The sequence below is a fragment of the Corvus cornix genome, chromosome 12 (assembly GCF_000738735.6).
Source record: "Corvus cornix cornix isolate S_Up_H32 chromosome 12, ASM73873v5, whole genome shotgun sequence".
NCBI classification, from domain to species: domain Eukaryota; kingdom Metazoa; phylum Chordata; class Aves; order Passeriformes; family Corvidae; genus Corvus; species Corvus cornix.
The window spans coordinates 6,858,128-6,881,606 of NC_046342.1; the positions used below are offsets into that span (position 1 = coordinate 6,858,128).

At 37.5% G+C, this 23,479-nt stretch overlaps 1 protein-coding gene across 19 annotated transcripts in view; it reads left to right on the forward strand.

The window, feature by feature from the left end:
- CACNA1D (calcium voltage-gated channel subunit alpha1 D) overlaps positions 1–23,479 on the forward strand; it is a 172,101-nt gene that overhangs the window by 127,486 nt on the left and 21,136 nt on the right. For 8 of the 19 annotated variants that reach the window (XM_039558772.1, XM_039558788.1, XM_039558771.1 and 5 more), the window contains 12 exons: positions 1,384–1,467; positions 1,798–1,881; positions 10,156–10,194; positions 10,611–10,739; positions 11,470–11,535; positions 11,920–12,011; positions 13,310–13,469; positions 14,643–14,770; positions 14,881–14,977; positions 16,090–16,192; positions 17,258–17,359; positions 22,219–22,349. In XM_039558772.1, coding sequence (XP_039414706.1) covers positions 1,384–1,467; positions 1,798–1,881; positions 10,156–10,194; positions 10,611–10,739; positions 11,470–11,535; positions 11,920–12,011; positions 13,310–13,469; positions 14,643–14,770; positions 14,881–14,977; positions 16,090–16,192; positions 17,258–17,359; positions 22,219–22,349 — 1,215 coding nt within the window. The remainder of the gene's footprint in view (positions 1–1,383; positions 1,468–1,797; positions 1,882–10,155; positions 10,195–10,610; positions 10,740–11,469; positions 11,536–11,919; positions 12,012–13,309; positions 13,470–14,642; positions 14,771–14,880; positions 14,978–16,089; positions 16,193–17,257; positions 17,360–22,218; positions 22,350–23,479) is intronic. The other 11 variants (XM_039558790.1, XM_039558779.1, XM_039558780.1 and 8 more) reach the window with 5 other exon arrangements.

A 23,479-nucleotide genomic window follows, 5' to 3' on the forward strand; every position in this document is an offset into this window, starting at 1 on the left:
AATTACTAGAAAATCTAACAGTTTAAAATCTTGAGAAAAATATCAGTCAAATTGTAAAATATTTTGGACCTGATTTTGCTTTTCTCTGCTAACAACTCATGTAATTTAAACTACTCAGCTAAAACATTATCTTAGAGCAAACAGTGTAATAAAAAGTGTAACTAGACATAAGGTTAGATTAGCAGATTTGTAATTTTAAACTTCTTGCTAAATGTATTATTTTAGACCTTCAATAGTGGCTGAAAAGTTAGTATTTTAAAATTAATTACCAAGAAATGTACATGTACAAAATGTACATTTTAGCCTTTGTCACGTAATTCACATTCCTTAGTCATGGTCGACTGATACATTAATATATCTGAATGAGGTAAAGGGCAAGTTCAGTAATTTTTGCAGTTCTGCATTTCTATAGTAACTAGGAAAAATCCACATATTTCAGAAAACTCTGGTCTCCCTAGTTAACAATTGTAATATATCTTGATTTGTTCCACACTGGAACCTACCTGGAGGATTCTTCTGAATTATCTCTGCTCAAACATGCAGTTTTATGCCCATAGTCAGCTAATTGCATGATAGCCCTTTACAACCCTTTGCAGCCATGTCCCAGTAACACACACGTGGGGAATATATTTAAAACCATAAAATGTCAGAAGGGTGATGAAGCAATTTATGAAAATGAGTTTTCAGACACTGGATTGGCTGCACCAACCAAAAGCATTAAGAAATTGTTCCGGTTGCTGTGGTTCTTAGCACTGACTTCACTGGCTACAGAGTCAGCCTCTGACTGCAAATGTAGGATAAGTTCCTATATTAGACCTAGTTTAAGAATAGAAGATTAAGGCAGTTCTCCAACCTTTATACACAGTCTCACATTAATAACTGTGCATGTTTAGCCAGTGGTGAGACCTGACCCTTTGAATATTTTACCAATCACTTAGATAAGACTGTCACAAACTCCTTCATGTGAGGGAGGTTTCAATTGGCTTCGTCTTGCAGAAATATAATGAAAGGGGTCTTGTTGTCCTCATTAGGGTATATATGTTAGAATTTTTCAGCCTTGCTAGAAGCCCAAAACCAATTTTGGATGATGGCTTGCTTGCCAACACCGTGCTTATCTGATGGTGTGTTCTGCATGTGTAGAGTGTGTGTGTGTCTGTGTGTGTGTCTGTACATGTATATATATAATTATATATATACACACACATGCACATATATGTTGCTTTTCCTTCAGTAGGCAATATTGTTTGGTTTTGTTTTGTTTTCTCATTAGACCACAGGTTTTGTTTAACTAATTTCTGTTTATGCAAAACTAAACAGAAGTATGCAAATATTTGACATTTCATGTGTAATCACAAACGTTTGCACCCTGCCTGCTCTGTTCAGGGCTATTTTAGTGATGCCTGGAATACGTTTGACTCCCTCATCGTTATTGGCAGCATAGTAGACGTCGTTCTCAGTGAAGCTGATGTGAGTATATCCCAGCTTACTTTCCCCAGTCCCTACTTCTCTTTCTCTGTCTCCCCACTATTTCCATCATCTGGACAAGTCACAGATTTTGATCTGATGTTTCTAAAGTTTTGAGTACAGACCAGTCATAGGTCAATTATGTTGATATGGGAAATAAATAGCCTTTTTTTTCTGCCAATTTCTTTTAGCTATGAAAGGGAAAGTTTAGATTGTATAGTGGTACATCAGAGAAGCCTAGAGTGTTTCTGTGTTATAACACTGTCCTTTTCTTCTCTTTTTCTGTTTGTGTTTTTCTCTTGCTCTCTTTCTGCTGAATGCTTGTCCTAACAGCACTATTTCACTGATGCATGGAACACTTTTGATGCCTTAATTGTTGTTGGTAGCGTCGTTGATATTGCTATAACAGAAGTTAATGTAAGTAGCAACTGTTCATGCACTAAAAAGTAATTGCTGTCATCAAGAAATACAGAAAATGTAAACTTAATCCCCAAAAAAGTCCTTTTTTAGAAAAGTATGTTTAATCCTGGAATCAAAGAACAAAACACTGATACAGATGTTTGTACAAGCTGCTATTACCTATTTATAAACTTGTATAGTTGCACATGCACACAGCACAGTGAGACAATAAGAGTTGTTCTTCTATATATGCACAGAAAATATATATAAAAAAGAATTAAGCTTATGTTGCTATTTTACTTGAAGCCCATTGGTTTTTGTAGGTAACTTGACCAAGATAATTCAAGATTCTGTAAGTTTTTAGTGGCTTGGTTTAATAAATGATGATTTATTTTTCTGTGGGAAGTTTGGGTTTTAATGTTAGCATTCATATCTCATGAGGTAGCAGAAAAAGGGCACATAGAAAGTAAGGCTTTCCATGCTGTGGATTTTTTCCCAATCCTCTTGCTTTTCATATCCTGCAGTAAGTGTTCGGAAATTTGAATTACTCTTAAAGTACTTGGAAAACTCCATATTTCACCAGAATTTTGACTGATGGCCATTGCACATATAGGTGTTTGGACAACTGATTGACCTTGAAATTGTTTCCTGGTCTTGTGTTAAACTGTGAGAATCTCATGACTGTCTGAATTTCTGGAAAGAAAAAGGAGGAGTGATGTAACAACATGGGAGCAGAAGAACTTTATCCTGACCTTTTGATTTCAGACTGATTTTTCTCAGTTCTGTGGGGATGGATCTTTCTGTGAACTGAAGGATCTTGAGCTGACAGGGAGGGTCAATCAGCCCAGAACTGCAGTGTCCCCTTGAGACATTTCTTAAAGTATAATTATTCTTCATGGAGCATGTTTTTAAAAGCCGCCTCTGATTTATTTTTGATTGGGGTTTTTTGTCCGTTTTGTTTAGTTTAGGTTTTTTTTTTCCCCAGAAAAGTTTTGGATTTAGACTTACAGCTCAAATGTTTGCAATTTACCCATGATTTCCATTCACAGTAGTACTGGTGTAGGTGAACAGTGTATTTGAGGAGTGTAAAAAGACCAATCATTCAGAACAGCTTTCCCTCATAACTGCAAAATGTATTTGATTGTGAAGAGATTGAAAGATCTCAGAGGTACTTCCATGGCCAAAGCAGGATTTAGCAGTGTATGGGCAGTGCTAATTGGACAGCTCTACTTCTAACTGGTCACTGCTGAGCTGCCAGCTGTGAAGAACACTGTCATTTAGGAATTCTCACAGTTGTCTTGAAAATATTCTGGAGACCAATTAATGATCTCCAAGATGAGTACACACCACAGTCAACAACCAGCACTGCCATTTCTTAGTTTTCATGTTATACTCACAAGGGGAAAAATGCTCATCTTTGACTTCTAGTTTTGCACAGCAGGCTCTTTGTGTTCTAAGTATTGTCTGTTTCTGGTCTTGCCACTTTTCTGTGCTTTGTTTGTGCAAGTCAAGAATGTATTATGGTTTCAATATATTTCTGGGCTTGATTTCCCATTTTCAACATGAAACAGTTAATGCTGCAGAGTGTCCAGGGAAATTTCTTAGGTTTTTATTACTTTTACTTTTTTGATTCTACTGAACTATTCCTACTTGATTAGTTTGGTGTAAATTTCTGTAATCCAAATCCCATATTTTAGAATCTTTGGCTCAGTGTTTTTTCAGCATTCTGAATTGTGCCATTCCACCTGTACTTGTTATCTGACACTGACAGTGATCCTGGGAAATCTACAGCTCTGCTGAGATGCTAATGAGACTCTGTTTCCAATGGGATTTCAAGCCTGGTTGCAATAGCAGCTGTGAGAAGTCCCACTACAGAAACTTCTTAAGCTGAGGAAGCTCAGCCTTGTTTGAGGGCTGATTTGGAGGAGGGTAAAAAATCACCAGCACTGACAGAAAATCAGGTCCTGTCGCAGTTCTAATTGCAACCATCTTAATTGAGCAGTGTAAAGGAAACATGAGTGTGAGTACTTCATGTCCTCAGTGTGAACCAAACACTCCTGTTGGGTCACATATGTGATTGCCTCGTGCTGTGGAAACAGCTCAGCAGCATCCTGGGTATGCTTAGATCCATTGCAAAGGCCAGTGAGTTCTTCTAGAAAACAACAAGTTTGCATCTCACCCATTTTTTACAAGAGAATGGATTGGACTGCCTAGGTACACATCACCTTGATTTCAGTATTAAGTACTGGAAATTAAATGGCATCTCTTTTATTTTGTTGATAATTTTTTTTTACATTTTATAATAATATATATGCTTCCCTGAGGCTGATTCTTCTGATCCAGTAACCTCCCACTCTCACATAATCCAGGAAATTACTGTGGTTGGGATATTTTTGGTGCCTCTGGAAGTCAGTCTTTAATGTATTAAGCAATTTACAGGATTGGTCAGCATTCTCAAGGACTGGATCAGTGAGCAACTCCAGAAATGAACCACCTCAGAGCAACATATATTTTGGCAATTAAAAATGTTCTGTGATTGTCTTTTTAATTTACTCTTTCATTTAATATCCCTTCCTTCAACCTTCTTCTTTTATGAACCTAATTGGTTTTCATGTTCATTTTATTTTTAGAAATTATTAGAGGCAAGTATATATAAGTAAAAATACCTATGGTGTACCAATAAAAAAAATTAAAACCACTACTAAAACCTATATAAATACTTTTGGGTTCTGTGCCCTTTTGTTTTCAGAAACTTTCACATGACATGCAAGATCTTGTGTGGTCATAGAAATGGTTGCTTTTCAATTAAAAAAGCAGAGTAACGATTGGCAGGCACAAAGTGTGGTCAGTCCAATCTGGGAGAGGGATATCTATAACTTAGGAGAATGAGAGAGAAATAAATTGGAAATAAAGTATGTTGTTGAAAGGAAATAACATACAAGTTTCAATCTGGCCTGACTGTCTAGAAATGATCTTATTTGTCAGCTCAGAAGCCATTTGTCTGACCAACACTGAATGACTTAGAAGCATGATCACATTGTTTCAGTAGTGGTTGTGAAGGTTTTAAGTCACATTTTTAAAGTTTCCTTTACCATTCATGTGCTGCCAAAATGTTGAGAAAATAGTGGAGAGTTCACTTTCCTCATCTTTTATGTAAATGGTCAATGCCATCTCTGTGGGACTGATTTTATTCTTGATGTTAAATGAACTTCAGATTTTCTGCTGAAATAGGGCTTAAAGGAACAGCATTTATATCTTCCTCCTGAGCCCCTCAGGAAAACCTGTCTGTCTTGAATCTTGACCTTATGCCTCTGTGGAGGAGTGGAATAAAAACCTCATGTCTACCTCCTGTAAGAGATTCTGGACTCAACTTTGAACAAGTCCAGTTCAGTTTGAGTACCACTTTATGCACCCCTATCACATGTTAGGTATTGGTGCCAGTAATTTGTACTTTTGGATACAGTTGATATCTTTTGTAGACTTTTGCAAACATTTCTCTTTAGGCTTAAGGGTAAATCTGAAAACTACATTCTCATCCAGCTTTGCTTTCATTAGTGTGAAGTCTTAGTGCAATAAATCTCTACAGTGTTGCAATATTTAATTTGGAGCCAAAAATAAATTTCTGAGCTGCTTCCATGGTGTTAATGGTAATAATTTATTAGTTATCATATATTACCCTATGCCACCAACATATTAATTGTGAACTTAGATCTTTTACAAGGGAAAAGACACTTTTTAAAAATCTTCTCTGGTGTTTCTCATGTTGACTTAAAATTTTTATTAATTGATGTTTATGGGCATTTGGTTCATGTTGAACAGGGAATAGCAGAGCACTGATAAGACTATGAAGAAAATTTCTTGCTCACATTTGAATTGCAGTAGCTATTCTCTGAACAAATCGTGTGTGTTTATGCACATGGACTCATAGCACACGTTTCTGGAGATATTTTGGCAACCTGAATGTTTTGCTATGCTATTGTCATCATATGTGTTTGTCATTCAGATGCTTCCTTCTTTAATTGTGGTGATGAGGACATTGTCACCATATGTCATTTGTTCTGACATAGTCTTGGACCCTTTGGGACGATATGCAAAAAAGAAGCATTTGACCAACACCATTTACTAACATCACTGTTTTTCACCATGTTTATTTTTTGTTTAAGCACAGAGTTTGCTTCCAGTGCATGATCCAATCTGTTTCACACTATTCACAGTTTTGACACTGAAGTTCTTTTTAGTCAGGATGTTTATTTTGAACATTTGTTGCAATATGAAGAATGCAACAAGGAGTTCCTGTTTATGAAATGTGCTAAATTTTTCATAAGCAGCATTAGTACTTGGCCAAAATTGGTAGCAAATATTTTGATCAGGGAGTCAGAAATTTAGGTTGATCATTGGTTATATATTTTGAGGGTTGGGATTGTTTGAGGAAGAAAACTGTTCTGTCACACTTTGATTAACTAAAAGAAAAATCATATATTACTGCCTATTTGAAGTATTTCATGATTAGCTCAAAATTACATGGTTATGAAGTGCTTTGCTGACCCAGGCTTCGGGTGTAGCTGTCCCATGGCTGACAGAACAGGCAAAACAATGAGGGAGGTCTCTGTGCTCATTCCCCTCGTTGCAATGTGTCTGCCAGCCAAGCAGGGAAAGCAGAAGCTGTCCTTTTATTCCAGCTGTGCCCATTACCAGACTTCTAGCAGACAGAGGTACACCTGCCATCGTACGAATCACAGAGTCCCAGTTTTTGAGGGACAAAATAATCCTACCAATGACCAGCCAGTCCCAAAGCATTTAGGACCAAGTAGCATTGGAATGATTGATGGAAGGTGAGGGGAAGGAGGAGGCTGGATGTAGATTGTCTGACCACAGGTAATATTTTTATTTGCATTCTTGTCAGCAGATATCATCCTCAGAGGCAGTCTCTGCTCAGCCTGTCCCCCTCAGTCTCAGGTCTATTCTAATACTTCCCTACATGTACAAATTCAAAATGTGCCACCTTCTTACGTGTGTATGTGCACATAATGTCACTGATGCTGCAAATAAGGTTGTGTGCTTGGGGAGTGTCTGGTTTTTCCTTATCTGTAGGAAGCAGACACTCTGTTCCTGTCAGTCTGTCTGTTTTTGTTGCTGAAGACTGTCTTATCTTTATCTCAGTTTCCCAGATCTGAGCATTGCTTCATGCTGGAAGGACACACATAACCATTAACTAACTTTGTCTCCCAGATGAGCATTTCCTTTATAAATAAGAATGAATAATGTTTTCTTTTGTGGTACATCACTATATTAGCTTCATTTTAATTGGTATTAGTAAAATCAATGAAGCTGCTGTATTATCGGAGGGAAATGCCAAAGAGGGTAAAAAATTAGGTACACTCTAAAATGTCAAACCCAAAACACTTGCCCAGTGATGAATATTTTCATCTTCAGTAGGAAAAACTCCTCTCATATCAGGAGTTCATGTTCACATTTTGTTTCTAGCATTTATCTCCACCTTGGTATTATTGTACAATTTGCTTTTTGTGAACAGAGTGTTTTTATTTTTCATTACTGGCCTGCGCTTTCCAGTGTCCATAATTTGTAATCTGTTGCATATGACATCCTAACACTCCCCAGCAGCATCAGATCAGCCATCAGAAGCAGGCAATTAGGACTTCTTAGTCTGAAGAAGCTGAGAAAGAGGGATTCATGAGGGGAGTGTGCCTTGGGCAGTCCTGGGCATACACCACTGTGCAAACAAAAATACCTTCAGTGACCTCCTGACAGAAAAAGTGAGGGATCATCATTCCTGAGCAGCTCCAGTAGAACTGATCACATAGTTTGGGTAATCTGACCTCTGCATTTTTAAAAGTGAGAATTAAGTAATTACTAAGAGAATTATGTGTACAAAACCTTTTTTTACTGACTTTTCCTTTTGAGAGTTGTTTTTTTTTCATAACCAAGTCGTAATGCAAACTCATTATTTTTTCATTTGGAAAAGTGATTAAATAAAAATGTGGAGGAGCAAAGTATCTTTTTTCTGGTATTATCTATCCCATTATATATTGCCATCCTAATACTGATGCTAACTTATTTGGGGCCCTGTTCTTCTCCGATAAAACATAGTGGGAAAAATTCCCAAATGCCAAGCCCAACATTTTATTTAATTTTTTTTTTAGTGTCAATTTGTGATGATACTGTACTTTAATCTGATCTCTGTCAAATAACTGTGTTCAATTTTTGATGATACAAAATACTGAAGCAAATTACGTAATTCGCTCACTATTTAAGAGAATATGAAGCTCAACCTGACTCAGTCACCAGAGATTAATATGACATTTCAGGCTTCATCTGCAGAAGGTGTAATGAAACATTTTTTCTTTAAAGCTTAAGTTGAAAAGGATTTTTTTTCTGTGCTAAAGAGTCAGTAGCAGTGCGGATCTGTGTGCACTGGTGCAGGTTTGGGGTTGATTTAGGTAGGCAGCTTTGCAAGATTGTTTCCATGATCTGTGATATTTTGACATTTATGATATTTGTGATAATGATTTTTACCTTAATTATATTTTGATGATTTTATTTAAAATTGTTGAAATTCACAGGGAATTTCTAATGAAGCTGTTGTCTTTGCTTAGCAGCTGATTTTCTGTCTATTTTATATAAGTTCCTAGAAAGTTTAGATGTTACAGCCAGTTTTACAAATATTCTTCTTGTTAAAGTTTAATAAGGAGATCTGGGTTTTGGTTAATTTAATGCCCAAATTCAGTAATAATCCCTTATACAGTTAAAAACTCTTTGTTTCAGAATACATTGATATGCTGGCAGGGCAGTAATGTATCCATATGTAGATTGCACGTTGTTGAGCAAACAGTTATTTTTACCTTATTTTCCCCCTGTGATCCCTTGATATTATATACATTTTGAAAGAAAAAGTAATAGAGAAAACAATTAGTATTTTAATAATGATCTGATTTTGAAGTACTACCCCTTGTTGCTTTTCTTTACCATAGTATCTTTGTATAACATATTTTCAACAGAATCAGCTCCTCTCTTTTCCCTTCCTTCTCCTCAAGTTTTATCTTGACTAACAGCAGTGTGTGAGATTTGAGTAGGTGAAGTGTGGCACTGAGTGTGGCTGGTGCATCCACAGCGTGCTGGAAGCAGCTCTGGGGAGGCATTGTGTTCACTGCTGCTCTATGTGACAGGAATTGTTGAAAGGGGCCCCTTTAAAAGGAGGATATTTTAGGCAAGAGAGTAAGAGCCATCACTGGGATCTAACATCCAGAATCCCATTTTTCCTAGTGCTATAAATGTTTTTAAAGACACTCCAATTTTGGAAGAAGCTGCTGCAAGTCTGTGCACAAGCAAGCACAGGACGTTGGTCCTTTAAGCTTTCCTGCCTGCTCTGCAAAGTGCATGACCATTTAGGCTCTGAGGAAGGCTTCTCCAAAATCTGACAGAGAGAATAAATGGAGAAAAGTGAGATGTTCTTCACAGGACACAGAGTTTGGCTCTGTGAACAAGAAATCGCATGTGCCCCTCTGCTGCTCCCTGTAGCTCCTGAGGGCTGCACAGATCTGTTCCAGAAGGATCAATCAAATCCTGATCCCTTTCTCCATGCCTGGTCCTGTTACAGCAGCTCAGGTATGGTGAGAGAGTTCAAGTATTGCCTCTTCATGGGCCCTTCTTTGGAAGGGTCAGCCTTCAGGGCATGGGGCTAAAAATGTTTGTCCCTTTGGCAACATGTGCTTGTTAAGCACTGCAACACCCAGTGTTCATCACTGAGTTACCTCAAGTGAATTAACTTTGCTGTAAGGGAGCTCCTGATGTGATATAAAACACAATTACTTGACTGGGGTTAGATTCCCGTGATGGAATAATTAATCTTCAAATGGGGCATAGCAGAAAAGGACCTTGAAAGGCTAGTTTGGTCCCAGAGCTTTGTTCTGGAGTTTTAGTTGGGCTTCCTGCTGTAATTTCATGCAACCTGTGAAAATTGATGGCTAATTTTGTTTGGCCTACAAGGGAGCAGATATTTTATTTTGTATTTACTTTCCATTGAATCTTTTAAACATGTTTTATACCAGAAGATTTTATTATGAGCCAGCCAAAAATGTTTTAGCATGAGTCAGCCAAATGATGAGAGGATGGTTTTAATAAGGGTATTAATGTTTTGTTCAGGACATATATTGAGTTGAAAGACATTTATTTACATTTAGAAATTAAAAATGTTCTTCATTTTGTTTATGGTTAAGCTAACTTTTTTTAATCTTTTATTTGATTTTAATATTTAATGTTCTTAATTTCTTAAAGCCAAAGCCAACTGAAACAGTCACAACTGATGAGTCTGGGGTAAGATCAGTAAAGTGACCCCAGTGGTTTTACCTATACTTGAGTTTATTCTTTTTACCATGTCTTTTTTCCACCAAGTTTTTCTGTATTTTTCATACCTGTCTTACTGCAAAGGTGTTATGCAGTGGTTTGCATTCATTGTCAGTGTTCTATTGGAGTCTACTACAAACAAACCCAATATGATCCTATTAACAAACCAGAAAACTTGGAAATGCATGTGGTGTGTGAAGCATTTCTACAGGTCCTGTGTTTTCAGCATGTAATCTTTCCTTTCATATCATGATTATCAAGGTGAACAGGCCCTCAAGATACATTTCAAATCTTACCTCTTCCACCTTGGCATTTGATGTTGTTTTTCTGGAAGTGTTGCATGTTTGAGTTTGTATTTGGTTTGACTTCTCCATGATGCTCTTCAGAACTCTGAAGACAGCGCTCGGATCTCCATCACCTTTTTCCGTCTCTTCCGTGTGATGAGGTTGGTGAAGCTGCTGAGCAGAGGAGAAGGAATCAGAACATTACTGTGGACATTTATCAAATCATTTCAGGTTAGCACAATTTATTTAAATTAGCTTTATAATTACAACCATTTATACACCAAATTTTATGGAGCAATACCCTCTAGAGTGTAAAAAATTTTTTTTTCGTTAACGTTAACAATAATAGCATATTTAAATACATTTCCATCCTAGTGCCAAAATAAATTTCACCAATTACTTCAGTGAGTCTGAGGGTCATTCTTTGTCATTTAATATTAGCTGTTACTGTGAGATTTCTATGGTACTTCCTGGAAAAATATTTGGTATATTTAAAAGAAGTAGGATAGGTTTGTTATACATAGATCTCATGCTTCCAGACATTTTATTAGATGACTTATTAGAAGAAGAATTTAACACATATTTTACATAAAACCAATTTCATAAGTGTAATAGATACTTGCATCATTGCTCCTGAAAACTGACAAATGTGAAGTTAATGAAACTCTGTAACTGTATAGAACAAAGTATCTTTGTGTTGTCAGAATCAGTAATGAAAATAAAATTAAAACACTAAAGATCCTTCCCTCTGGATTGCTGGCAGAAGTAACTTAAAATACAATGAAGCTGGTATTCATTGCATGCAGCAAAATACTAAGAGTGACAGGCAATAACATTTTAAGCACTTGCATAGGAAGAAAAACCTTGGAAAAGTCTGTGTTGAACGGAGAAATTACTTTTGAAAATGGAAATAAATGATGGTGTGAAATTATTAAAAGACAATGCACCTGTCCCTTTCTAGGCTCTGCCTTACGTTGCCCTTCTGATAGCCATGCTGTTCTTCATCTATGCTGTCATTGGAATGCAGGTAATGAGAGAATTTTTTTAGCATTTCAAAACAGGTTGGTCTGAGGCTTGTTTCCTAAGTTGCTTATTGAAACATTCCTTTGGTAGTGGTGCTGTGTATAAGGCAGAGCTTTCAGAGCAATGGAAAATCTTTATTTGGCTCTAATTTTCTTGATCAGGAAATTCAAAAAGACACCAGAGAACTTTGTGTGCTGCTTTTTTTTTTTCTTTCCTTGTATAAGTGATAAATTTACTGTGCTTATATGACTATCATGAAAAATCTAAAGTGTAATGAAAGTGTGTTTGTGAAATTTCATGCATCCTGAAGGAAGCTTAGATTGCAAGGCCTACGGCTTCTGATAGCACAGGTCACTGGAATGAAAATCAAAATTCTGGTTTATTGTAGGTATTTGGAAAAGTGGCCATGAGGGACAACAATCAAATAAACAGGAACAACAATTTTCAGACTTTCCCCCAAGCTGTGCTTCTTCTCTTCAGGTGAGTAAACCTTAACTCTCACTCAGTGCATCCCATTTCACTGATGTATGAAAAACGTGCAAAACGTGTTTGCAAGTGAGAATCAATTCAGCTCAACAAGCACATCCTGTTTGTGGCTGTGTGCTGAGTGTCCTTTGGCACAACAGGGTTCTGTAGTGAGGTGATACAGATCTAAACTCATTACAGCTCTTGTGAAATTCCTTGTTGGGGCAGTAACTGTCTTCAGGCAGAGCCCAAATGTAGTCAGCCCAGATATCAATCCGTGTGAGTATTGGGAAAGCTGCAAAAGACTCTGCCCCTACTGAAAACTTTAGAAGTACAACTTCTGTGATAGTTCAAAGAAATGAAAAGTTATTGCAAATGTAAAGAAATAAACTGTTCTTTACGTTTGCTGAAGAGTTGACAAAAGGTAAAGGCTGTAACTTGCAGAAGGGAAATATCAGATAAACCATAGGAAAAACTTCCTGAAGGTGAGGGTAGCTACATCTTAATGTGGGGTGGGGGATTATGGGATCTCCGTCACTGGAGAGCTTAAGAAGAAGGCAAACACATTCCAGGAGTGCTTCAAAACGTCCTGGAACAACGAGAGAATGACATGGGACAGGGATGCCTCTAAGGGTGACCACCTTGAGCAGTCTCTTGCCTGAGATTCTGTAATTCAACTCCTGTGCATTGTTACTCACCTGGCTGGCAAAACTGGCAGGACATTCCTTATCTGGAACTAAAGGCATCACCCACTGAGATCTAAATCACTTTATGCCTTTGACACCAGGTAATAAACACAGCCAAAGATGTCATAATTATATAATTGTCTTTTAAAAATTTGAAATCATGGGGCTATACACAGGCTTTATGCAACTGTACAAAAAATGCAATAGCAGAAATTAGAGACAGGCATTTCTTCAACCACAGTTGAGGACAGTTCATCTTTTGCAAACATGTACTTTGAAATTTTATGACAGGTTTTCATACACAACACTGCTTTTGTACACAATACCTCTGCTGCAATAAGCATTTAACTTGTAAATCACAGTTTGGGCTTCCAATTTTTACATGCAAGCCTCTATGGTGCATTAATCTACCTTATAAAATGTGTCTGCATTGTCAGATTGTGCTTGTCAGTTCTAAAACTTGGTCTGTACTTTTCTTTAATTAGTTTCTACTCTGAAATGTTCATATTCTGTCTTCACATTTGGGCTTGTACAGCTTCCAGTATTTTCTCAGAATGTAACAAGTTAATGCATTTTTAATCCAACTTGATCAAATAATGCTGAATTTATCTTTGTGACATTATAAAGGTGTGCAACTGGAGAAGCCTGGCAGGAAATCATGCTGGCATGTTTGCCTGGAAAGCGCTGTGATCCAGAATCTGATTATAATCCTGGGGAAGAATACACATGTGGAAGCAATTTTGCCATCATTTATTTTATCAGTTTTTACATGCTCTGTGCATTTTTGGTGAGTTTAGCTTGTGCTTATCAACAGCAATGAGCTTTGGCATTTTGGCTTTCTTCCGAATGAAGCATAGTGAGTTGAGAGAATGACTGAAGATCCTATATCCAAAATATTTGGCAAGGTTATATTTTTCCATACAGAGTCTTAAATCCTGTATTTTATGCCAATTTTTACAGTGAGAGTGGTGAAACACTGGCACAGGTTGCCCAAAGGGGTGGCAGATGACCCCCATGCCTGGGAACATCCAAGGTTAGGTTGGGCAGAGCCCTGAGCAGCCTGACCTGGCTGAAGATGTCCTTGCTTATTGCAGGGAATTGGTGTAGATGACCTTTAGAGGTCCTTACCAACCCAAACTATTCTATGATTCTAAATTCTCACGTGTGAGATTTTCTCCTGACTGCACATGTGTGCAGGGTGGTTGGCTGCACATTTCAAAGCTGAATTAGTATTTTGATAGCTGTTATTTTGTGCATTAATAATAGAGCTGCAATTCCCTTGACTTATTAGTAATGCTGTTTGTTTTGTTTAAACTTAGAATTTGGATTTGTGTCTCTACAAGCGTCTTCATGTGAGGCACATGAGAAGTGAACATAACCTTTCACCCTAACCTGTGTCAGAATGGATTATTTGCTCGAAAATAATTGTTGAAATATGTTTTTCCTCATTGCAGGTGTCTGGTATAAGCTGATTGATTTGTTTTATTCACAGTAATCGTTTCCTTGCAAAAGGAGAGTGGTCCACCAAAATTCTGTGAACTGATGTAAACATATATGTTCTGCTGCTCTGTATCACCTTCTGTGCTAACAAAATGTATTGTCATGAAATTGAATCCTATTGCTACAGAAACAGTTTTCTGAGATACACACTGGGCCATAATATGTATATTGCACCCATTCTTCAGTTTCATATAGTGGGATCTGGCAAACCGAGGAAGAGAAACAAAACCGTGTTGCAGCCAATGTCAGAACATTGAGTACTCTAAAATAGAACTGTGTCATGATTTGATAGACTTCCAGTTAGGCAGTTAAATGCAAATATTTTCTGTGCTATTTGACGATATTTGCCAAAAATCATTGATCTACTTGTTCGAGTTCTTAACCTACTACCTGTTGAATTTTAAAAAATCAAAATAATCGAGGTGGATTCTTCCTAATTACTTGTTTGGTTTTTTTTTAGATTATAAACTTATTTGTGGCTGTCATTATGGATAATTTTGATTATTTGACACGTGACTGGTCCATTCTGGGCCCCCATCATTTGGATGAATTCAAAAGAATATGGTCAGAATATGACCCTGAAGCAAAGTAAGTTAGATCATTTCTCTGGTATAATTTATTTAGTGAGAACAATACAAGCAGAACAGGGTGTATTTTTTGGGAGTGGATGTTTGATAACTGATGTGTGTTGGTTCTAGGGGAAGGATAAAACACCTCGATGTGGTGACGTTGCTGAGACGGATTCAGCCACCTCTTGGTTTTGGCAAGTTATGCCCTCACCGAGTGGCCTGCAAGGTGGGTTTCACCTGATTTTCTCTCCAACTGCAAGATGATAAAGCTGGAGTGAATAATAGTGTGTAATACAATATGAAGTGAGTAAGAAAACAGAAAATAAGTGGGAATTTAAAATTATATAGAATCTTTTAGGCAAAATGTTTAATTTTGACAAGGATTAATGGCATTTTAATGTAAAAGTTGAAAAACAACACAAAGGAGATTAATGATTATTACATTATTTGAGGACTTCAGAATTACGGATATTGTGATTTTAGCAATTTCATTGGGAATAAGATCAGACCTGTTAATTAAAGGATTGTTACAACAGTACTGTACTTTAGATTTCTTGTATATCTGTTTTATAAATAGGTAAAGTTGATGTGTGAACCATTGGGTTGGAATGGAATGTCTCAAGGCATACTTAAAGCAAACCTCTGTCTATATGCTAGCATCAATTATTCATTGAGTAATGCTTTTAAACTAGAATACAAGAAAATCCAAGTCAGACATTAGGAAAAGATTTTGATAGGTGAAATTGTATTCTTTTGGCAGACAGGGTCACAGCAATGCTGCTCTAAAAGGAGAACACTGATGCAGGGATGGACTGACCCAAAGAGAAAAGCCCCTTTCACAGGAGTTCAGTGTAGCTGGCATAAGAGGCTCACAACATCACTGAAGAGTTTCCTGAGGAGTAAATGGGCTCAGACAATTAAGACCTGGTGCTCTTTATGGAGCATGAGGAACCCCTGGGAAAGCTGGGACATGACTACAGCTGGAGGCCATGCCCTGAAAGAGATGCTTTTGTCCTTAGTACTGGCACAGCATGACTAACAGTCAAGAACTTCAGTGTTTGAAAGTTAGCTCAATAAATAGCTCAAGAAAACTACTGTACATTTTAACTTTTGAATAAGCATGCATGTGATTAATATCAAAAATATTGGCTGCATATTATACACAGCTAGGATGGAAGACTCAACTTAGTTTTGAAGAGCTTACATAATTTATGTTCCTCTCACTAATACTATTTGGATACGTCCACTTTTCAAAATTAACATTACAAATTTTTTTTCAAAGAAAGGTTTTTTCAAAGCAAGCAGCATCAAAATTTGTTTTCCTTTTCTCATTTTCAGAGGTTAGTAGCCATGAATATGCCACTAAACAGTGATGGAACCGTCATGTTCAATGCTACTTTATTTGCTTTGGTTAGGACTGCTCTAAAGATAAAAACAGAAGGTAAGGTTCTTCACTGTAAAGCCTTTACTGCACTTGTCACAAAGCACAATAAGGAAAAGTTACAATTTATTTCTTTTGTTGGACATGAGTAGGGCTGCCTTGGTCTTGCTGGATCTGGTTTTGGATCATGGATTGTATTCACTCTTGCTAGGAATGATTTGCTAGAAAATGAAAGGAAAGGGAAAGTGAGGCCAGAGGCAAAGATACGTCAGAAATTATTCTGTGTTTTCATCTGGTCAGATAAAAATGTGCAGCAGTGGCATAGCAGGAGTTCTACTTCAAGAAATGAATGAACTCCCCTTCCTGCCCAATCAAGGTGCTCCTTCCTCACTACCTTTTAGCTCAGTGGTGCAACTGCAGCTTTTGCACACTTGAAAGCAACATTCCCAATCTGGTCAAGGCCAGTTCTGACTGGGTTGAATGGATTTCTGTCATTTGTATTAAAGAGAGAAAGGTTTTTAAAGATAGTGGAATGTTTCAAAGGATTTTCTTTCTATTTTTACACATTTTTCAAATTTTTTTGCCATCTTTTACTGCTTTTGGTTCCATTTCTTCTGCTGTTCTCAGGAGAATTTGGGTTCCACTGGCAATAACAAACTTAGATTAAGGCCCCTCAGGCATTATTGTGGTTTAGGTGAGCACTGCAAGAGATGAAAAATTGCTCAGTACTCAGTTGTTTGAACTTTCAAGCCTGTACAGCTGAGAAATTACAGTGATTAAGTAAATAAAGGCTCAGCTTTGGATCAAGGAAGAAGTGGCTTGTAAAGAGCAAGTTGTCACTTTCTGGACAGTTTAAGCAGAAGGAGCGACAGAGTGAGGCCAAGGTCTAGAAGTCACATTTGATGTCTGCAGTGCTCCAGAGCTGGATTTGAAAGCACCAGGAATTTGATGTCTTATTCCCTTTTTTTCTCTTTAGTTGTACCATTGTCTGCTACATCACATAGCCCGGGCTCACCCCAAAGGATCTCTATCACAGTCTGTAATTGTATACAGCTAATTAATATCCAAAGGATTGTTCATTGCACCTGGTTGAACCATCCTCTGTTTCCCATTTCCTTGCCACAGGTAACCTAGAGCAAGCCAATGAAGAACTCAGAGCAGTCATAAAGAAAATATGGAAGAAAACAAGCATGAAATTACTTGACCAAGTTGTCCCTCCCGCTGGCGGTCAGTCCGATAAACTCTGCCGTGTGCTGTTCTCCGTGCATGTTGGTCTTTCTAGATTGTTAGGAACCAAAGGAATAAAACTGCTAAATTTTGCAATTATAATGTCATTTAAGGACAACAAACAATAGCAAAATAAATATTGAGACAATTATATCCTATTGCAGTAGATAATACATATAGGACTGATAAGCGAGACTTAGTTCAGAAAGAGAGGAAAATGCTATGACTATTTTCTTGCTTGAAAAAGATCCTTATTAGACCTAAATATAGTCTTGGTTTCAAATCATTCAGCAAAATAAACTAGCTTGATTTCAATGCATTGAGCAAAACAACATGTTTTGTACTATGCTACATTATAGCTTATTTGCTTGTATATGTTGAACACTTTGGGGAGAAAAAAAAATTAATTGCCAGCTTAAATTTTTTTTTTTTTTTGCTAAATTAATAAAGCAAGAAGCTAGATGATCTCAGCTATGCTAGTTTAAAACAGAGCCATTCCACAGATGATGGAAATGGTTCAGATTTATGCCTATAAGACTGAGATATGAATGTGGCCCATCTAAGGAGATATCTGAGTTCTAATGACACCAAACATTTGTGAGAACTACAAGGCACTTTTATTAACTGTTCCTACGTGCCGTAAAATGACACGTCAGTATCTCTCTTTGTAAATATATATATTCTGATATATATATATATTTAGCCTTTTTCAATATATACATTTTTATTATTACGCTGTAGTGTAGGTTTAGGTGACTGTTTTATACTTGCTTTTTCAAGTTTTAAAGGTGCAGGATCTGTCTCACTGTCACCCATGCCCAGGGTATATTTACCCAGACATCCAATCCTCAGCTCCATTGTAATCCCCTGGTGTTCCTTGTAGTTTATTGCACTTCACAGTGCTATGGCAGCTCCCAAGACTGCTCAGACTCCAGCCCCTGCCCCGTGGAGGGGGATGGTGGGCCTGGAAGGGATGGCCCTGGAAGGGGATGCTCAGTGCCAGGAGGAGGAACACTGCCTGCACTCTGTGGAGCAGCATCTCTGTGGCTGGAGGAGCCACTTGCTGTTGGTGTAGTGGCTGCTGGATAATAGTGGGGATGAAGCCAAAAATCTGGCTAAATTGACTCTCCAAAGGGGAGCTGATGCTGCACATTTAAAACAACTTTTGTGTTCTACTCTGTTGTTTTTAGCCTTACACCTAAGTGCTTGCATGGCATAGATGAATCGCTTTGTTATTGTTGTAACTATGTGCTTGAGCTTTTTCTGCAGCCTCTGTTCCTTTCAACTATGAGTCTTTCCGAATATTCTGAAGCAATTCTGTTTTAGGGTGGTGGCATGGAATTAGTGTTGCCTCTTGCCAACTTTATTCCCCTACATTTTTATTGAAATCAAGAAGCATGCTTCAGAATAGCGAGCTCTGCCTGCCTAAATCAATCTGACAATGAACCTGTACAGATTACATTCCTAGAACTAATCTCACATAGTAATTCACTCTTAACTTCAGCTTCATTTCATTGCTGAGTATAAGCTGTGTATTTATTTTCAGCTATACTGAAATTCATTGCTAATGTTTATTCTGCAAATGTAGCTCTTCAGTGTAGCTAGAAGGCTGAAAACCTGGATGTGCTCAATTGATAGGAGACAGAATGGCTTCTGCAACCCAGTATAAATAGGAATGTGTTGGGAAGTCCTGCAGATTTGTGAATTTTCAATTCCAGTTTACTTTGTTCCTCTGTGGACCTTGTTACGATTTATCTGAAAATTGAAAATATTGCAAACCACCTAAAAAAAAAGGCCAATACAGCTATTTTACATTCATATGCCATAGGAGTGTAAAATAGCTTAGTGTACAGTAGAAATTAGTTTTGATGTTTAATATTCAATGGAAAATTGTCTATGGATTAACACCAGTTAATAATAACTGCTGATAATAACAATTTCCTAGGAGATGGAAAATTCTCTTCAATATAAATCAACAAAGCATTCAAATTCAATATGTTAAAATCACTTGCACTTAAAATTATTGAGAGGTCCAGTTTATAGTAGTTTGCACCAGTATTACTTGTGCTGATATTACTGAATGTTAGGTCCTTTGTGAGTCATGTTCTCCAGAACACTTATTTGCAGAGCAGAATGAAAATAATCAGTATAGCAGGTTTTTTTCCCCCCCCTTGAATTATAAATAAATGCACTAGAAATAAACAGTTAATTCTTGGTACTGATTAAATAACTTTTTACTATAACTCAGTGAGACTTTTCATAGTTAGCAACACATTTGCAGTACAGAAGGGTGAAACTGCTTTGCAAAAACATAGAATGTCAGTCAAATGCCTGATCTGTTGATAAGATTAAAGAGTAAGAGAAGTACATAAAACTCACTAAGAACTCACCTGTATTCTCTAAACTTCCCAGTCTCCACCTGTAAATCCATTTAATCCTGCCTAGTACTTTTTGCCCTCTTCCAACAGCTTCCTTTTGAAATGATTCCTTTTGCCATCACTAATTGTAATTAGCAATTTGTCTGTTCTGTGGTCAGTTATGCTTAGCTGCCTTCCTACACCTGTCTATATCTGGCTATATGTGTGTAATTCAGAAAGCAGAGTCAAGGATGGCTCCCCTTGGCCAGGCATCAGTTCCTGTGTGCTCGTCTGCCATAGGACTGACTGTGCCTGTGACTGACACAAGCACCGTGCCGACACAGCCAGACTTCGGTGTGCACAGTTCAGTGAACTGGCACTGCATTTGTCTGATATGTTTATAAACAATTGCTGCATGTCCAAAGTGATCAATAAGGGCCCTTCATTTCTGCATCCTGGTATTTCACAGGTGTTGTCATCTCAGGCACAGTCAGTGGTGGTGCAGTGTCATAGCCTGACGTGAGACACGCTCTGAGTGCAACCCATAGCGGTGTTTGTTATATCAAGTCTGTCACTTCTATGTGCTTGTTCTTTCTGGGAGCCCTTTGCTAACCCACTTCCTTAAAAGTTCTGTTCAAATACTTGAAATGAAATAGTGTATGAAGGATGGGGAAAGGCTTATCTGGGGAGTGAAACCAGAGCTATGTTGCAGATCAGTGGATTTATCTAAACTAGGGAAGGCAAGTTTACCTCACATGTTGTATAAGAGATCTCATCCTAATACAATGCACCATTAGTCTCCTGAAGAGCTGCAAAGGAAGATTACAGGTGACCATCAAAGCAAATGTTCACAAAAGGTTTATTAATGAAATTTGTGGAGTCAACTAAAAAGCCTTTTATTGCTGAGATGGAATCCATAGACTGGTGAGCTTTTCTTGTAAGCTGTTCCTGATATTTTCTGCTACTTGTGTCTTTCCTAGCAGGAACTGAGGGGACTCTGACCCTTGAGGAATTGTCAGAGTTTGGCAGAGCAGGCTCTTTAATATGCTAAGTTATTTCCTGCAACAGACTGGTCTCCCAACCAGTATCTTTTGAAGCAATTATTATAATTATTTTTGTTTTGTTATCTTTAAAGACAAACTGCTGGGAGAAGATTCTGGGTGCATTTTGACTGTAGTTAAAGCCTGTCATACTTTCTCACATGCATACAGCCCATTTCAGACATTATAATGAGAGGAGCTGATTTGGTGTGGTAGGGATTTCATTTTGAGATAAATTCTATCAGAGAGGCAAAAATGGATTTTAAAAAGTACTGCCCATGGATTGGATTCCCTACCCTTTTTGATGAAAGCAAGTCACTAAAAGAAGAAAGTCAATTTAAATTAGAAAAACCAGTAATTACAGGTAAAAACACTACTACAAATACTATCCTTAGTGAGATACATTGGCATGTATTATTGATAAAATGAAGATGCATGGACAGTCTGTTTTAATCAAATGTTTAAAAAAGCCCATAATTTCTATCAGAGGCGTGTTAAAATGTGTCTGGGCATGTTAGATTTTCATGTTCAGTCAAGTCACGACTGTACAGACTAACAGTTGATGCCTGAACCACACCAGTCCCTCTTTATGGACAGCAGGAGCCAGAAATCCTGTTGCAAATATCTACCTCTGGATGCTGAAAACCACGGGGAGATTGGACAGTACAGCAGGAAGGGAAATGGAACTTCGTGTCAGATAAATAGGGAAAAAAATTGTGTGACAACAAAAGCAATGTTTTTGGATAGAAAACTATTCCTAGTTTTCTGGCAAGCATTAATCACCAAGAGATCAAACTTAGCTGAATGATTCAATGGACTCATAAACAGGCACATTAATTCTTAACCTGCTGTGAACCAGGCGATTTTGGTGTCCTTGCAAGGCACCTGCCTTTGGAAACTTTCAAAGCTGGATTTTGTTCTCAACAGTGACTCTGTAAAAATGCTACATTTCACTGCCCTGGCTGTTTGCCTACTGTTTGAATTGTACTGAATTCCCTGATGGAGGCTATTTTCAGCATTACAGAACTGACATAATACACTGGCAAGCAAATTTGGTTCAGCAGTGACAAAAAAAGAGATGTAGGCAGAGTCACTCTTGTGAACATCACTGTATGTGAGTCATAGTAGATTTTATTTAATCTATTTACTCCAAGTAACTAAAGCCAGTACTTCAGCTTCTATGTATATACAAACATGTTTATGGTTTTGGTAGAAACTTATTTAGAAGTACATGAGTCTTGGTAAAGTACTGTATTTTATTAGGATGAGTTCACTTAACTGACTGAACCAAACCTGCTTGCGGAAACATTGCTTTTGAGCCTGTTGCAGGCCCCACTGTTGTAAGCTGGAAGCATAGTACTTGTTGCACCCATCACATTTTCCCCCCCAAATCAGATGTGAGTGTACAGGCTCTTGATAAATGTGCTGACTTGGGAGAGATCTGTCTGGTCTGTTCATTTAGATGATGAGGTAACCGTGGGGAAGTTCTATGCCACCTTCCTGATACAGGACTACTTTAGGAAATTCAAGAAACGCAAAGAACAAGGACTGGTGGGGAAATATCCTGCGAAGAACACCACGATTGCTCTGCAGGTGATTTTTTTAATGTTTTTAACTAACCATTTTGTGAGCTTACTTGAAATAGCAGGTAGATGAATATTGATGATTGTGCAATGCTGCCAGGATTTTGTTTAGCTGGGACACTTTTGGCCCATATTCATCAGCAAAATAAAACCTAATCCTGCTATTCTGTCTCTAACAAGGTAAGTGCAAAAACTTATTCTCTATGGATTACCCAAACAGGAGCAATGGTTATAAAATTTCTTAGCAGGTCTAGCTGATAAATCAGTCTAAAGCTGCTGATTGGGTGTTGGATAAATAAAGCTCTGAGCTATCATTTATGTTCTTTGTTTTGCTTTAACTGTTCAATTTCTTTTGTTCCTACAATGCTACAAGCCAGTTCTCAGGGAACTTCCTACTGTGCATTGCCTCATAGTAAAGAGGTTTTTATACAGTATCATTTTTCTTAATTCTCATTGTTCTTTTTCTTTTCCACTTATGCTATCATGAAATATCTTCCTATTGTTTTGATATTTGCAAATTCCGAATTCTGCATCCATCAATTTCTTTCATAGGAAGTAATATTAACATATGGCATTAATGTCACACACTTCTGTCTGTCTCTTAAAACAAGCTATCACATGGAAACCAGGACAATATATTTGGCCTTCTGTCTCTCAACAGGCCTGCAGCCACCAGTCCATAGAGTACACATGATCTAAAGAGCAAATTCTGACAACTTCTTTCCACTGGTACTCTTTGTAGAATGAACTTTGAAACAGGCAAATGGAAAGCTGTTCTCAAATAATTCCAGCCATCCTACACTGCACCATTTTTATTGGATTGGGACTTTGTGGATTTCAGTTAATGATTAGCAGTTTGCTACAAACTATATCTGTTTCTGATAGTTTTTTTATTCTGGTGCCAAAATTTAGGAATATGTTGTGAAAATCCCTTTCTAAAAGAGGAGAATTGTGTTAACTTGATTGAGATACTGTGTGTTAAAATCCTGTTGGTTTGTACTTCAGTTTAACAGAATGATCTTTGCCGTGTTAAGTGGGTAATTTGTTTCATTCCCGTTCCCTAAGAATGTCTTTGCTGGCAGCTCTGACTCCCATTGTGTTCTGAATCACCACAAACATAAGAGATGCAACAAGCAGGGA